At 40.6% G+C, this 14,774-nt stretch overlaps 2 protein-coding genes across 8 annotated transcripts; one reads left to right on the top strand and one right to left on the bottom strand.

Moving 5' to 3' along the window:
- Window positions 1-500: 500 nt before the first annotated feature.
- Window positions 501-7,917, bottom strand: LOC109889221 (MAU2 chromatid cohesion factor homolog). 4 transcript variants are annotated; one of them, XM_020480488.2, is made up of 19 exons: window positions 7,333-7,917; window positions 6,985-7,002; window positions 6,491-6,562; window positions 6,279-6,374; window positions 5,830-5,924; window positions 5,648-5,675; window positions 5,049-5,204; window positions 4,717-4,863; window positions 3,859-3,949; window positions 3,670-3,773; window positions 3,401-3,478; window positions 3,196-3,261; window positions 2,994-3,077; window positions 2,862-2,911; window positions 2,632-2,709; window positions 2,417-2,528; window positions 1,945-2,035; window positions 1,701-1,828; window positions 501-1,503 (listed from the first exon to the last, which is right to left on the bottom strand). In XM_020480488.2, exons 1-19 carry the CDS (start codon window positions 7,585-7,587, stop codon window positions 1,429-1,431), a joined length of 1,824 nt encoding a protein of 607 aa, XP_020336077.1. In that variant the 5' UTR covers window positions 7,588-7,917; the 3' UTR covers window positions 501-1,428. The 4 variants fall into 4 exon arrangements, with proteins under 4 accessions (XP_020336077.1, XP_020336078.1, XP_020336075.1 ...); XM_020480489.2 differs by having other exon boundaries at window positions 6,497-6,562; window positions 7,333-7,898; XM_020480486.2 differs by having other exon boundaries at window positions 3,187-3,261; window positions 7,333-7,830.
- Window positions 7,621-14,396, top strand: LOC109889222 (mitochondrial coenzyme A transporter SLC25A42-like). 4 transcript variants are annotated; one of them, XM_020480490.2, is made up of 9 exons: window positions 7,920-8,033; window positions 8,505-8,649; window positions 9,129-9,188; window positions 10,466-10,565; window positions 11,589-11,595; window positions 11,975-12,141; window positions 12,376-12,492; window positions 12,685-12,836; window positions 12,955-14,396. In XM_020480490.2, the coding sequence occupies exons 3-9, from the start codon at window positions 9,170-9,172 to the stop codon at window positions 13,269-13,271; spliced, it is 879 nt and encodes a 292-aa protein (XP_020336079.1). In that variant the 5' UTR covers window positions 7,920-8,033; window positions 8,505-8,649; window positions 9,129-9,169; the 3' UTR covers window positions 13,272-14,396. The 4 variants fall into 4 exon arrangements, with proteins under 4 accessions (XP_031678477.1, XP_031678478.1, XP_020336079.1 ...); XM_031822618.1 differs by lacking the exon at window positions 11,589-11,595 and having other exon boundaries at window positions 7,731-8,033; XM_020480491.2 differs by lacking the exon at window positions 9,129-9,188.
- The last annotated feature ends 378 nt before the right edge of the window (window positions 14,397-14,774 follow it).

The following is a 14,774-nucleotide window of genomic DNA, read 5'->3' as shown; positions in this document are numbered from 1 at the left end:
GTGTCGATGTGAAAAGCTCTGATGTGATTGGTCAAACAACCAATTAGTGGAAAAAGAATTGGGCTGCCTGTGTAAACGCAGCCTTTGTTGAAGTGGTTGCAAAAATGTTGTTCTATGTATGATTACAAAAATAATTTGAGAATACATGGAATGGTGCAAAGTGAAAACCTATTATTGAATGAAGCATCTGCCAGGCCCATTCCCTTTTCTGATTATTATTTTCATTGCTCCCGTTTCACTTTAGTCTTGATGCACACACAGCACGGCATTATGCAGGGAGTTGGGGCTCAATCATTTAGAATTAAATTAACTCAGTGAATTGCATTCTCATCTATAGATCATGTGGACATAAATATCTTTCATAAATAGTTATCATGGTATGAAATCATGATATGCTACTTGTATGCATGTTGTATTTTCAGTACATTTGTCAGAAATGTCATGAAGAATTAAAGATAGCTAAATCACCCCACTGACAATCATTATCAAACAATGCAAAATGATGGTTGCAAATACCATGTTTATTCTGACTTTTCTCATAAGAATTATTAAAACAAGCAATAAAAGTATAGGCATTGAATAGAATATGGCAAGTACTCAAGCTTCTGATGTGTCTGCTCATTAAGATCGACATAAATACTTAAAAAAGCATTTAGTTGGAGTACTACATCGGAGAGTTTAAAATTCATTACACACTTGACTAAATGTCACTGTACAATAAAGGTTTCGTATGTGGCATATCGATATAATGTATTGTCAAGAAAACCCTTAACTAGAACTATAAAGACAAATTCTAATATTACAAAAGGTAGCATAGATTCTTTTCATCTGAGGTTCCTTGTATGTTCATAAAATGTCCAACTTCATGATCTATGGAACTTAAATTAACTATAGGTCATATGTACAGAAAACAGATGAGTTTGTGATGCATCTTGCTAATCTATGACAGGCCAAATATGACAAAATCTCTCAACGCAGGTTTTTCAAAGAAAAACTCAACAGGGACATCTACTGTTCAATTAAGTAATTGCACTTATACATTCAATTATTTCGCTACTCTCGCTTGCAGTCTTTCAGCAAGAAATTCAAACCCTTTAGCTCAACAACACTACCCATTTAACATTCAGATCCATGTCCAAACTTAGCATGAAACAAAACATGTTACTGGTTCAATACATGAGAAGTGATGCCAATTGTACCTACACTAATTCATGAGGATAGGATGGTACAAAACAATGAAGCTGTGAAAATCTTCAGCAGATGGTTAGCAACACGTGTAGAGTAAATCAATAGCAGGAACTTCCATGCATGAGGAGTAATTGCATTCACTCCCCCTCAAATTTTCCTAAGACAGAAAGAAACTATGGTTCCATTCTAGACATCTTTGAGGCCAGAAGGAAGGCAGCCCTTGTGTTACGAGCCTGGTGCTCATAGCAGGCTGGCCAGGCTGGATGTTGGGCCGTTCTGGGCTTGAAACTGCCCAGGTGGTGGGCCGTCCGTCCACTGTCACAGAGGAGAGAGAGACAGATTTGTTAATTACCCATCTGAGCCAGACAGACAGTCATACAGACAGATAGAGAATACAAAAGGACAGACAAAAAAACACAGCGAAACAAGCTACATCATCGATCTACAAACCACAACTTTGATGGCAGTAATAATGAAAGATAAAAAGTTATCATGGATAAGTTGATACGTACGCTGATGAGGTTGTGTTCGGGGAGGCTGCAGGCAGCGATGTGGTCTTGGAGAAGCTGCTGCGAGAAGTTCTGGTGCATCTGAGCTGCTTCATGGGCATCTATGGTGTTTCCCAGGGCCTTATTCAGATCTACAGGGACAAGACAAAAACAATGTGGTCAAGGAAACCTACCTCAAATAATTTAAGCCTAGTAGGGAGCAATGAAGCTCAAACCAAAGAAAAAAAATGTGCAGGTGTGGGCGTACCTTTTAAAAGGGCCGAGGACCACAGCTGGACAGACATGTCAGGGATCTTGCTGGCCAGCTGCATCGCTGGAACCACCATGTTATTGCTCTCCTGGAGAAAAACAACAACATATTGTTATGCAACCTACCGAAGCTAAATATTTTGCCGCAAACACGTTGAATAAAATGTATAAACAGTACGGCATGGACAAAAAAAGGTTAACATTTGTATATGGGACACAGGCACACATTTTTTGTTGTTCTATTGTTTGTACTATTATGTTTTTATTTTTAGTATATCGTTGTATTTTAGATTTGTGTGACCTTGTTTCCTTGTCTATCAGTGTCTTGTTACTTGTGGACCCCCGGAAGAATAGCTGCTGCTTCAGCAAAGGCTCATGGGGATCCGAATATACCAATAAATAAACCAACAGGGGCAGGGTAGACGTTCCTGGCAAAAGATCCATTTGTGACCATTGTGGAGTGATCTTACCCTGTGGTTTCCCAGTACATAGAATATATGGCCTAGCAGAACAAGTGAGCAGGCTGTCAGTCTATTCAGGTCCTCCGCGTTGGACATCTTCAAAGTTTCTCTAAGGAACCGTCTGCAATAAGAATATCATGACGAAAGGATTATTTCCCAATTCCCACTGAAAGTTTGAGGAACTTATGGGACACTTCTCAGTAAAATAGTTGGGGGAGACTTACTTGGCCTCGTTGTAACGTCCTTGAAAAAAGGACAAGAGTCCTCGGATGTAGAAGGCTGCAGCGCGGAGACAGTGAGAGCTGCAACACAAACACACATCAGTCAACTCGAAGTCAATACACCTTCTCACCAACAGGCTGCACACGTAACCTTAAAAAATAATGTATTTGGCTCTGATGAGCAAGACTGAGTAACCATTAAAATCTCTGTTATGCAATACACGCTTACACACCTCACAGGAAAGTTGTGATCAGGGTTTATCCTCTCAAGGAGACTGTAGAGCTTTAAAAGAAAGAACAAAGTTAATACAGTAGACAATCATTTATTTAGAGTAGAAATGAATAGTGTGTGTGTGTCTACCAACCTCCTGGTGTCTGTTTCCTTCCCTGATGTAGACGCTGGCCAGGTTTGTTACAATGAACGCCCACAGCTCCTGGTGTGTGGTTAGCTGGAAAGAAAACACACAGATTTACTCACCATCACAAATGTGACAATGTAAAACATATTAAACACATGCAGACATAAACCCGTATAATAAGCTTAGCGTTACGACTTACGTCACTTACCCGCAAAGCGGCGGTGAACTGTGCCTCTGCATTGTCCATACAGTTGACAGATATGCAATACAGGCCCTGAGAAATGGAACAGCATATACACAAAGTTAAGTGTTTTAGAGATACAGTAGTCCCAGTTACATAAGTGGGATGGTAACTGTTATTCAAGGCAGTGAATTGAGGGTATGTCTTCTGGGTGAAGGTTTAAAATACTCACTAGTAGAGTGTGAAGCTGGGCAGCGTGATTGGTGAATAACCTGGGGGACTGTTGGCACAGTTGGCAGACCTGGGAGATCTGGGATACGGGGAGAAAAAGTAATCATCCTCATAAATGACATGGGCATGAAAATGCCGGTCATATAGTTCTGTAGCATCTTTGATTAAACTTTTAACATTCCACTATAACTTCACACAGTGTTGCATTTCAGAGTGAATGAGTAAAGTTGAACAGAAATAAAAATGGGTCAACAGCTGGTTCTATACTACCTCTTGTAATGCGGTGGCCTTGTGACCAGTGACTAGCCGGCACATGATGATGTGCTCCAGCAGAATGACCTGGAAAGTGGAGAGGATGGGACTGCTGTCCAGCACTGAAATAGAGGGGAGTCAAGAATACCTTTTAGACAACAGTGAGTGTTAAACAGAGGTGAGATAAGTGTGCTTCAAATCACATACTTTTTAGTTTCTCAAGCTGCATGAGTGCTTTGTCTGTGTATTTCTGTGCCTTCTCCAAATACCCTGCTTGCATGGAGTGCATGACAGTCACCTGGAACATATAGAGAACAGGGTTATTACCAGGGTTGGGGAATATCTGATTATATGTAATCAGCTATGTCATCAGATTTTTATAATCATTTGTAATCCATTACCAGCAAAAATATTGTAATCAGATTACAGATACTTTTGTAAAAAAAAATTGATGATTACCTCATGGCTTACTTTCTGTTTTCTCAATGACAAATTCAGCATTGAAAAAAGGTTTGTTCCACCTGAGCGAGTCTGACCACTATGATGACACACCAAATGCGTTTGATGGATCCTTTTTGTCTTCTTCTAATGCCTCTTAAGGGGCAAGTTATCAGATTACATTAGAGTTTGGGTAATCCAAAAGTTACGTTACGGACTACAATTTTGGACAGGTAATGAGTAACTAACAGATTACATTTAGTAAGTAACCTACCCAACCCTGGTTATTACTAAGGCTGTAACAATAAGAGTATTGCAATAGTTTATCCATGGCAAAAATGAAAACACGAAGCAGACCTTTAAGAACCTGCTGTATGTAGAATATTGTGTGCAATAGCTTGGAAAATAAATACATTTTACTCTGGATGAAAACATGATGATTAGTAAAGACTTTAAATCCACATTGTGTTTTGTTTACCACCGGGATACTGGGATCATTCCTGCCCTAGTTATTACCATGTAACATGTTGATATTACCACAATATAGCCATCCAATCCTTTCAGATCTGTATCTAGGGCAGAATCAGTCCTCAGGCATCAGGTGAATGAGGAAGAGATTGGGCTCACCAGGTAGACGAGAACACACATGTGCTCTTTGGGCAGCCAGTGGAAGAGGTCAGCCGGGTTACTGGGCAGGATCTCATCGTCGTGGAGTGTAGAGATAGTCTGGATGCACTGCTGCAGCTGCTTCAGACAGGGCTTCACACTCTTCACCTGCAGCACACAACGTAAGGAAGGGGTGGGTCACTATCAATGCAACTACTTAACAATTACGATACAAACTGGAGGGAAAGTATTTATTTTTGAACAGGGGTGCGCCCCTGTTGTCATAGGTGTCCTTAATTCACTGCCCTTGACAAGCGTTGTGCACCCTGGTCTTGGCCAAGAGGACTCCTTACCTGTCCAGCGTCCAGGTAGTGTGTGACCTGCAGCACCAGAAAGAAGACCCTGAGAGACTCTTTCTGGATGGGGTTTCCCTGCCAGTTCTCCACGATGGTCCCACACAGAGTGAGCAGAGGGTGCACCTCCCCCAGCTTCCTCTCCATCAGTAGGAGCTGATACACAGGACAAAAAGACACCTTATGGTAAAGACTATCCAGTGCAAAAGTATTTTTTATTTACATCCTTTAAAAGGGATACTTTGGGATTTTGGCAATGAGACCCTCCCCAGAGTCAGATGAACTCGTGGATACCATTGTTATGCTTCTGTGTGCAGTTTGAAGGAAATTGCCAACTAGTGCTAGCGCAAAGACGGGAAGGAAGTCTATGGTATATTGGGAAACTACCTCTAACTTCCTTCATTCTGGACGCAGAGACATAGAAATTGTTTCCACAAGTTCATCTGACTCTGGGGCAATAGATAATGGGCCTCATTGCCAAAATCCTGAAGTATCCCTTTAAGTGCATAACATACTCAAGATATCTGTTTACCCATATTAAATGCAAAAGACAGCCATTAAAAATCATGCATTTTTATAACAAAGAATTTGAGACTTACCATTCCTTTACTCAGGAGAAACAACGCTCTGTGAAAGCATACATCACCTATTCAGTCTATCGTTATAGGAAAATGTCAAATAAGTCTATTGGAGGGCATGTTTAATAACATCGCTCTTGTTTCAATGATGAATCAATGTGGACATAAAAAGTTAATGGTTCATAGCATCAAGGTTACAGTACCTGGTATATTCCGAGCCCACCACTCTGGCGTACTCAGCACCGACACCCAGGAGGTCACATGCAGACACAAGGTCCTTCTCTAGGGTGTGCAGTTGCTGATAGAAAAAAAAAAAAAAGAGAAATTCAATGCATTGCAATGTATCAGTCTACAATCAAACATCCAACAGAAAGGTGCCGTCTTTCAGATGGGACATTAAACGGGTGACCTGACTCTCTGTGGTCACTAAAGATCCCATGGCACTACCGTAAGAGTAGGGGGTGTTAACCCTGGTGCCCTGGCTAAATTCCCAATCTGGCCCATTCATCCCCCCTTTCCCCTATAAGTATTCCTCAGGTCATGGCTGTAAATGAGAATGTGTTCTCAGTCAATTTACCTGGTAAAATATGGGTTTAAAAAATACAACTATTCAGTTCAGTCAGTATTTACAATAAAGAATGACACAACGTACCGCCAGTTGAAACAGCAGGCGGCAGTGCCAATAGGGAGTCTGCTGTGAGATCTGAATTGCCTTTCGCAGTAAAGGCTTTGCAGAATCCACCAGATTCTGAAAACAGAACATACAGTGTCATAACGACTCAACCTTACACTTGCATATAAACATGATTTTCAAATGGATCTCCAGACAGCAAAAGATTTCAAATGTATTTTAGCTTTATTTACCGGTACCTGCTGACAGTAGAGTTCTGATAAAAGACTTGCAGCCTCAAATTTAACATCTTCAAACTGTGGGATCTAAGATATTCCATGAAGGAAACCTCATCAAGTGTATTGGTCGGGTACACAGATTTGCAAATGTTATCACTGGTGCAGTGAAATGCTTGTGTTTCTAACTCCAACATTGCTGTAATAATGCCTAGCAAAACGCACAATCTTGACATGTAATTTGACTACTGAGATGTGCTTGGAGCAGCAAACACATATCTGAGAGATGTTCTGAAGAATTGCACATTGTAATGCTAGTTGGTAATATACTATACGCCATTTAGCAGACGCTTTTATCCAATGCGACTTACAGTCATGCATGCATACATTTTACGTACGCAAATCGGACCCACAACCCTGGCGGTGCAAGCGCCATACTCTACCAACTGACTAAGCTCTGTGTTGGTCTCCAGCTAGTGTTGGGGTTGAAACCATATAATTGAAAAGGATACTTGTTGTGAAATGAACCACTAAAAAAAAAAGAGATGTTAGAGCCAAAAATACACATTATGGATGCATAACTTAGTCAAAGTAATCAACTGTTAGCAACTTGTAAAAACACAGTGAATCTAGCTAACGTTACAGTAGAAGTTACAGTAGAAGCAATAGGACTGGCCGCTAAAATATCATGCGAGCTAACTAACAAATACTATTCTGAATGCAATTACATAGGAATGAAAAATATCAAAGGGTCAGGATCTAAAGCTAGCAATACAACTTTTTCCCATTTGACTATAGGAGACGTCGATGAGCGCATCTCTGACTCCATCCTCGAGCTTTCTCAAACTCTCCCTCCTCACCGCTTTCTCCAAGTGGCTCCGCGCTAGCTCGCTGTTCTTCGTATGATGATAGAGGACCGAGCCTAGTTGAAGATGAGTTCTTGCCTCAACCCTTTGCGGAGGTTTAAACTGGAAAACAGCTTGAAGACAATGTACACACAGACGAATTTTGGGTGGACTTGAGGTACGGAAATGTTCTGCAAAGCCGAGAAGGGCGAGGTACCAAGATTCCGGGGCCTCTACGTTGGACGCCATTTTCCCAATAACAACAACCATTGAGCACCGGTGTCACCCTCGCGTGTTTTCGACTACAAGCGAGATCTTTATTTTTTTAAACATCCGTGGTACTTGTAGTCCAAAACAAGTACGTGGCGTAATAATCTATATTTTAGTCCAAAACAATTACGTGCTATAATAATGTGCTATAATAATCTCGTGAGCGAGAAGAACTCCAATAATATTTTAGGCAGACAACACCTAGAATTAAACCACCGCCTTTCTCAATTTGGGAGAATCGTCAATCTAGTCAAAACTTCGTCAACGGTGTGAAAGACTGACGAATAGACCGCGGTGTTGCAAAACCATAGAGATTGACCCAACAACAGCAAACAAACAAGGAAATGTGGACGGAAGACGACAGTAGAGTTAACCATTGAGTGTAAAATCATTTGGAAGATTTGGCAGATCTTCATCAAACACACACACAGTAAACCAGATTAAAGGTGAGGGAATTGTTATGCGCATTCATTTCAGCCTGGTGTGCAGCAATGTTGACATTTTCCTTGCATTGATTGATTATGATAATAATGAGTACTTATGTCACTCTGAATCCCAACATGACTTATTTGTAATACATATCTTAAATAGGTAGCTCCAGTTTAGATCCCTGTAATATGGATATCTTCCATCCAGATGTATATATCGTAGAATTGAATAAACTCAGCTATATAAAATGTACATGTATTAAATGTGAAGCTATAAATGGATTATAATGGGTAATTTCGATGTACTGTTTTACAAGTAAAATGTATGATATTATATATTTATATTTGGCTACATCTAATGCTTTGCAAGTATAGGAGTTGATACATTTCCAATAACTGTATTTAACAGCATATTTAATAATGGTGACACAGAGCTCATCTATGAAGTGGGAGTGTTTGTTGTTTTCACTATTTTTATGTCTCCTGCAGTGGATTGTCTGGTGTTGGCTGACTGATTGTCATAGATAGGCCTACTGGTTGTTGTGGTCAAGGGCACACATGGCCCATACAGTGCAGGACCACCAGAGAGCACTGCCCCAGGCTGCTGTCTCTCCCTCCCTCCAGCCATGCTAAAGTGAGTCCCCCTCAGCCCCAGCCCCTACCTCGGGGGTTTTCCCTGAAGCAGTTGCATTTGACAGTTGTGTCTGCTTTGTGTGATGTATTGTTATCTCTACCTTCTTGCCCTTTGTGCTGTTATCTGTGCCCATTAATGTTTGTACCCTGTTTTGTGCATCTACCATGTTGTGTTTCTACCATGTTGTTGTCATGTTGTGTTGATACCATGCTGTGTTGTCATGTGTTGCTGCCATACTTAGGTCTCTCTTTATGTAGTGTTGTGTTGTCTCCCTTGCCGTGATGTGTGTTTTGTCCTATATTTTTATTTTATTTATATTTTGAATCCCAGCCCCCATTCCCACATGAGGTCTTTTGCCTTTTGGTAGGCCGTCATTGTAAATAAGAATTAGATCTTAACTGACTTGCCTAGTTAAATAAAGGTTAAATAAACGAATTCCAGTCAGGCAGGTCTACATACCACATAACTGTTTATTGCAGGATCATGCAGGTCAGGACCATACAGCTGAAGGCTGCCAAACATGTTTACCACAACAGCCAGTAAGTAACCTTGGGTTAGCATGGGAGATCCTGGCACATGGGTAATGTGGCCAAAGTGGACTAGACTAGATCTCTATTTATTGCTAAGTAGTACATAATGCCACTGGCAACATTAGTCATCACCACTGTTTTGCATGTTCTTCAATTGCCCAAGAGAGCAACAAAGAGCACTACAGAAGTTGGTCAAGTCAAAACTTGCCAGCCTATGCATTGCTGCTGGGCTCCTTGCAAATTCCCAGTGTGCCCTCAAAATATGTGTCTCCACCTGCATCCCAAACACACCGTATCAGAGAATTGATTGTTTCCAACTAGCTTTTACAGCCTCCAAACACACCCTGACCCTTGACTGTCTCTAAGCTCAGGGGTCACCGTCAACGCTGATACCGACGACTGACACACACATACATACATAAACACAACACATACTCAGATGTAGCTGCTTTTCTTGAAGCATCTAGGTCCAGCTGAGGGCTTATCTCCACCTTTAGTTAGAGGCAGGGAAAAGCTGTTTGCACGTGTATATTTGCCATTCTCTTTCTGGGTTATAATGGGAGTGCTGTGCATGAGGTTAGCCTACAAGATACAATGACATCATGGTGCATTACTACTCTGTATTATGACTATAAGAACATATTGTGGCGCAGCGGTCTAAGTCACTGCATCTCAGTGCTAGAGGCGTCAATACAGACCTTGGTTTGATTCCAGGCTGTATCACAACCGGCTGTGATTGGGAGTCCCATAGGGTGGCGCACAATTAGTCCAGCGTCGTCTGGGTTAGGGTTTGACTGGGGTAGGTCATCATTGTAAATACAAATTTGTTCTTAACTGACTTGCCTAGTTAAATAAAATAAATATATATTTTATTTATTTTATTAGTTATACAATTGTACATATTGATTACTGCACTGTTGGGATGAGGTCACAAGTTAAGCATTTCACTGTACTTCTGCATGTGCCAATAAAACTTGAACATGAAGAAATGTGTAAATGGTGGCGAGGTTTACTAAAGTCTACTGTAAAGTGGGTTAGGAATCTGCAGAAAGACAGTTCAGATTACACTCTGGCAGTCCAGGCACATAAGAAACCTTAAGCCTACATGTGTTTCCATCTGATACCTTTAGCCTATATCTGCAGCCAGTGATAATGTCATGTTAGAGTCTCCATTACTGCAAGGGTGTGACTTATGGAGTATGTTTTTGACTGATATAATTTCAATGTGTGTTTGTCTTTAGTGTCCTGTGTGAAGTTGAGTACTCAGTGTTTCTTTCTGTGTGCAGAGATTGACAGTGTTGGACACCCTGCTATGTGGAGCGTTCGCAGGTGCTGTGGCAAAAACAGTCATAGCCCCCCTGGACAGAACCAAGATCATCTTCCAAGGTAAGTCCATTTCTCTGGAAGAACATGCATTAGGAATACAAAGTAGGGGTTCCCTTCGGAAATACTTATTTGATTGTTAGTATCTTTACCAGTTATTATGCCTTAATACTTATTTCATTGTTAGTATCTTTACCAGTTATTATGCCTTAATACTTATTTGATTGTTAGTATCTTTACCAGTTATTATGCCTTAATACTTATTTAATTGTTAGTATCTTTACCAGTTATTATGCCTTAATACTTATTTGATTGTTAGTATCTTTACCAGTTATTATGCCTTAATACTTATTTAATTGTTAGTATCTTTACCAGTTATTATGCCTTAATACTTATTTGATTGTTAGTATCTTTACCAGTTATTATGCCTTAATACTTATTTCATTGTTAGTATCTTTACCAGTTATTATTATGCCTTAATACTTATTTGATTGTTAGTATCTTTACCAGTTATTATGCCTTAATACTTATTTGATTGTTAGTATCTTTACCAGTTATTATGCCTTAATAGTTATTTCATTGTTAGTATCTTTACCAGTTATTATGCCTTAATACATATTTCATTGTTGGTATCTTTACCAGTTATTATGCCTTAATAGTTATTTCATTGTTAGTATCTTTACCAGTTATTATGCCTTAATACATATTTCATTGTTGGTATCTTTACCAGTTATTATGCCTTAATACTTATTTCATTGTTAGTATCTTTACCAGTTATTATGCCTTAATACGTATTTCATTGTTAGTATCTTTACAAGTTATTATGCCTTAATACATATTTCATTGTTGGTATCTTTACCAGTTATTATGCCTTAATACTTATTTCATTGTTGGTATCTTTACCAGTTATTATGCCTTAATAGTTATTTCATTGTTAGTATCTTTACCAGTTATTATGCCTTAATACATATTTCATTGTTGGTATCTTTACCAGTTATTATGCCTTAATACATATTTCATTGTTGGTATCTTTACCAGTTATTATGCTTATTATTATTGATACTTATTTTCTTCCTCCTGCTTTAGTGCTAAGGTGAGTCTATTACACGTCTCCTATATAACTTGCATTACACTAAATAAAGATGTACTTGATGTTTAGTATGCATGCTGCCATACGGGTGAATCCTAACTTCTACTTAAATAAAACAATTCACCTAGTCTCCCATTGACTAAGTGAAAAAGTTAGGATTTTCCCCAAGGTGTGTTGAGTTAGTGTTAAAGGGATACTCCGCTTAAGCCCTTGTTCTACTTACCCAGGATCAGATGAATTAGTGGATACCATTTTTATGTCTCTGTGTCCAGTATGAAGGAAGTTAGCGGTAGTTTCGTGGGCGAACGCTAACCAGCGTTAGCGCAATGACTGGAAGTCTACAGGTTCAGTAGCATCATTGTGTTGCTGTGTGTGCCCCCAGGAAGCCTTCAGACTCATATATTGTACGTACATGCAAGATGGCTTCCTCAGCCTGTGGAGGGGCAACTCTGCCACCATGGTGCGAGTCATCCCCTACGCTGCCATCCAGTTCTGCTCCCATGACCAGTACAAGGGAATACTGGGGAGATACTACGGCTTTCAGGGAAAGTGAGTAGAGTACCCATCGGTATAAAGAATCGCAAATACACACACTGTTTAATGTAGCACCATTTGACCTCTGGTGGTCTCCATCAGCCTCCAAAGCAACTCTTCAGTGATCGTTCTTGAACAGAACAAACCATTTTCTCTACTGTGACAATTCATAATAATACAATGATACGCATTCATTGTAGAAAACATAGATGTTCTGTAACATGATGGAATCCATCTGGTCTTTTTCAGAGCCCTGCCTCCTTTTCCACGTTTCCTGGCAGGATCATTGGCTGGCACCACAGCGGTCATGCTCACCTATCCCCTGGACATGGTGCGGGCCAGGATGGCGGTGACGCCCAGGCAAATGTAGGGCACTCTGATAACGCTCGTCATTTTCTATCTTTGAATGTAAAAACATACCTGCATGTGGCTCCCCTTTGCACACTTGTTCAGTGTTCAACAGGCATGTACTTTAAGTTAGTATAGGTCATATTACTATCCTAATCAATATTCTTATAGGTTAATATCCTTCTCTTATCGTTCTTGTTTCGGTTGCAGGTACAGCAACATCATGCACGTTTTTGTGCGCATCACACAGGAGGAGGGCATAAAGACCCTGTACAGAGGCTTCTGCCCGACCATCTTGGGAGTGATCCCGTACTCAGGAATCACCTTCTTCACATACGAGACCCTCAAGAAACTGCATGCAGGTACAGACTTTAAAAAAATTATAATTATCTTTATTGGATAATCAACTTTTTAATGAAGGGCTTGAGATTCACTTAAATTGATCCCTCTCTTTCTCTCTCCTCCCATCCCTCTCTCCAGAGAGAACTAGGCGGTCCCAGCCATACTCTTACGAGCGTTTGGTGTTCGGTGCGTGCGCCGGCCTGATCGGCCAGTCGGCCTCTTACCTGCTGGACATGGTTTGCCGACGCATGCAGACGGCCAGGGTGACGGGCCAACAGTACGGCAGTGTCCTGGGCACCATGAAGACGATCGTGGTGCAGGAAGGGGGGGTGCGTGGACTCTACAAGGGCCTCAGTATGAACTGGATCAAAGGGCCAATCGCTGTGGGGGTCTGCTTTGACCTTATGCACAACCTACTGCACAAGATGCACCAGCTGGGATACTTCACACACTGAGCCAGCAGGGGGAGCCAGAGGAGAAGCTCACTGTTGGGACCAGTCATTCGCTCACAGGGACTAGCACAGGCGCAACTTTCACTGGGGATAGAGGGACACGCCACCCACCCCATTCTGAAATTGCATGTTTGTCCCCCCGAGTTTTATCATTGGATTGTGATACAAAATGAGGCAACAGTGTGCTTTAGGACCATGCGGACGCCTCCGAGCGGTCGGGTAGGCTGTTTGGAGTGTTTTTCTGACAGGATTTTTTTTAAAGTACAAAAAATATGTCCCCCGCACTTCTAAAACCAAAGTTGTGCCCCTGGGGACTAGAATGGCAATAATATACCAGATCTGTCTACTCACAATATGGATCCTCTCAGTAGGCCTATGCACTCTACATGTCAAATTGGAATTCTAAGGAGAGGGTGGTACTGGACAGACAGGAGGAGGCAGAAGCTGTCCGTATTAAGCACGCACAGCCAGACCCCTACTCCTGCTGTTGATGGATGGAGTGTCTGCACTAGGGCCAAAATAAGTGTCCTCAAACTGGGTAGATGTGTGCAGATGTTTGCAATATGAGAGGTATGACAATGAAAGATTTTTTGTTTCGAGGCCTGATCCTTGTTTGAGATTGGGGTATTATGTTGGCACGGGCACATTTTAAAGGCCCAACGCAGCTGTTTTTATATCAATATCAAATCATTTGGGTGACAATTGAGTACCTTAATGTAATATATTTCTATTATAATAGGCAAATATTGCTTTTTAGCAAAAAACTTCTCAAGAATTTCTCAAGAAGAAGTTTGCTAGGACTGTCTGTTAGTGGTCTGAGTGGGGAGGGGAAAACTGAAAACGACCTGTTATTGGCAGAGAGGTTTGGAACTGTCGTTGTTACTATTGGTCTATTAACTAATTTTCTGCATGTTGATTTGAGCATGGAAAGCCAAAATTCCCGCCCATGCAAACCTGCTGGTTATAAATTCCTGTGTAGATTATGGCTGGTTGGTAAACATTCATAAAATAACACTGATCACATTTTCACACTTCTATAGTGTTAGTTTCATCAGCTGTTGTACAATATGATATAAACACAGGAAAAACTGAACTGTACTTGAAATAAAATATATTTTTTTCATAACAGTATCTCTATTTGTCCATAAGGTGGAGCCAAGTGATCAGCAAACTGAAAGCTGGCCTATACTAGAGTGAAATATTCTAGTTAAGTATGCTGAAAAGTCAAGTCATAACTGCTAAGCCTAAAATAAAATGTGCAAAATTCTAGATCATTTATAGTATTTGGTTTCAAAATCTGTCATTTTATTTGATATATTTTGATATATATATATATTGATATATTTGATCCTATCCTTTACGGCTATACCTCTGAGACGGTGCAGCCACAGAGAGACAGTGGGTTGATGTAAATAAGCATCACTAGTTGTCAGTATCCCCTGGTGAACCTCAGGTTAGCCCCTGATGGGACATAGTTCAGCTTCTGATTACACCCTGCCTTACCTT

The sequence above is a fragment of the Oncorhynchus kisutch genome, linkage group LG4 (assembly GCF_002021735.2).
Source record: "Oncorhynchus kisutch isolate 150728-3 linkage group LG4, Okis_V2, whole genome shotgun sequence".
Lineage (NCBI taxonomy): Eukaryota > Metazoa > Chordata > Actinopteri > Salmoniformes > Salmonidae > Oncorhynchus > Oncorhynchus kisutch.
Note: the sequence above shows the minus strand (reverse complement) of the source record. Positions and strands in the feature narration are given on the sequence as shown.

Bases quoted from the DNA above. Each gene is read 5' to 3' on its own strand.
- LOC109889221 (XM_020480486.2), bottom strand. From the start codon at position 7,587: ATGGTTGTTGTTATTGGGAAAATGGCGTCCAACGTAGAGGCCCCGGAA. The intron at 5,925-6,278 runs GTACGTTGTGTC...TTTTTCTATCAG, and splicing joins GCCTGCTGTTTCAACTGGCG to CAACTGCACACCCTAGAGAA. The intron at 3,479-3,669 runs GTAGTATAGAAC...CCCGTATCCCAG, and splicing joins AGGCCACCGCATTACAAGAG to ATCTCCCAGGTCTGCCAACT.
- LOC109889222 (XM_020480490.2), top strand. The intron at 12,142-12,375 runs GTGAGTAGAGTA...GGTCTTTTTCAG, and splicing joins TACTACGGCTTTCAGGGAAA to AGCCCTGCCTCCTTTTCCAC. The intron at 12,493-12,684 runs GTAGGGCACTCT...TTTCGGTTGCAG, and splicing joins GCGGTGACGCCCAGGCAAAT to GTACAGCAACATCATGCACG.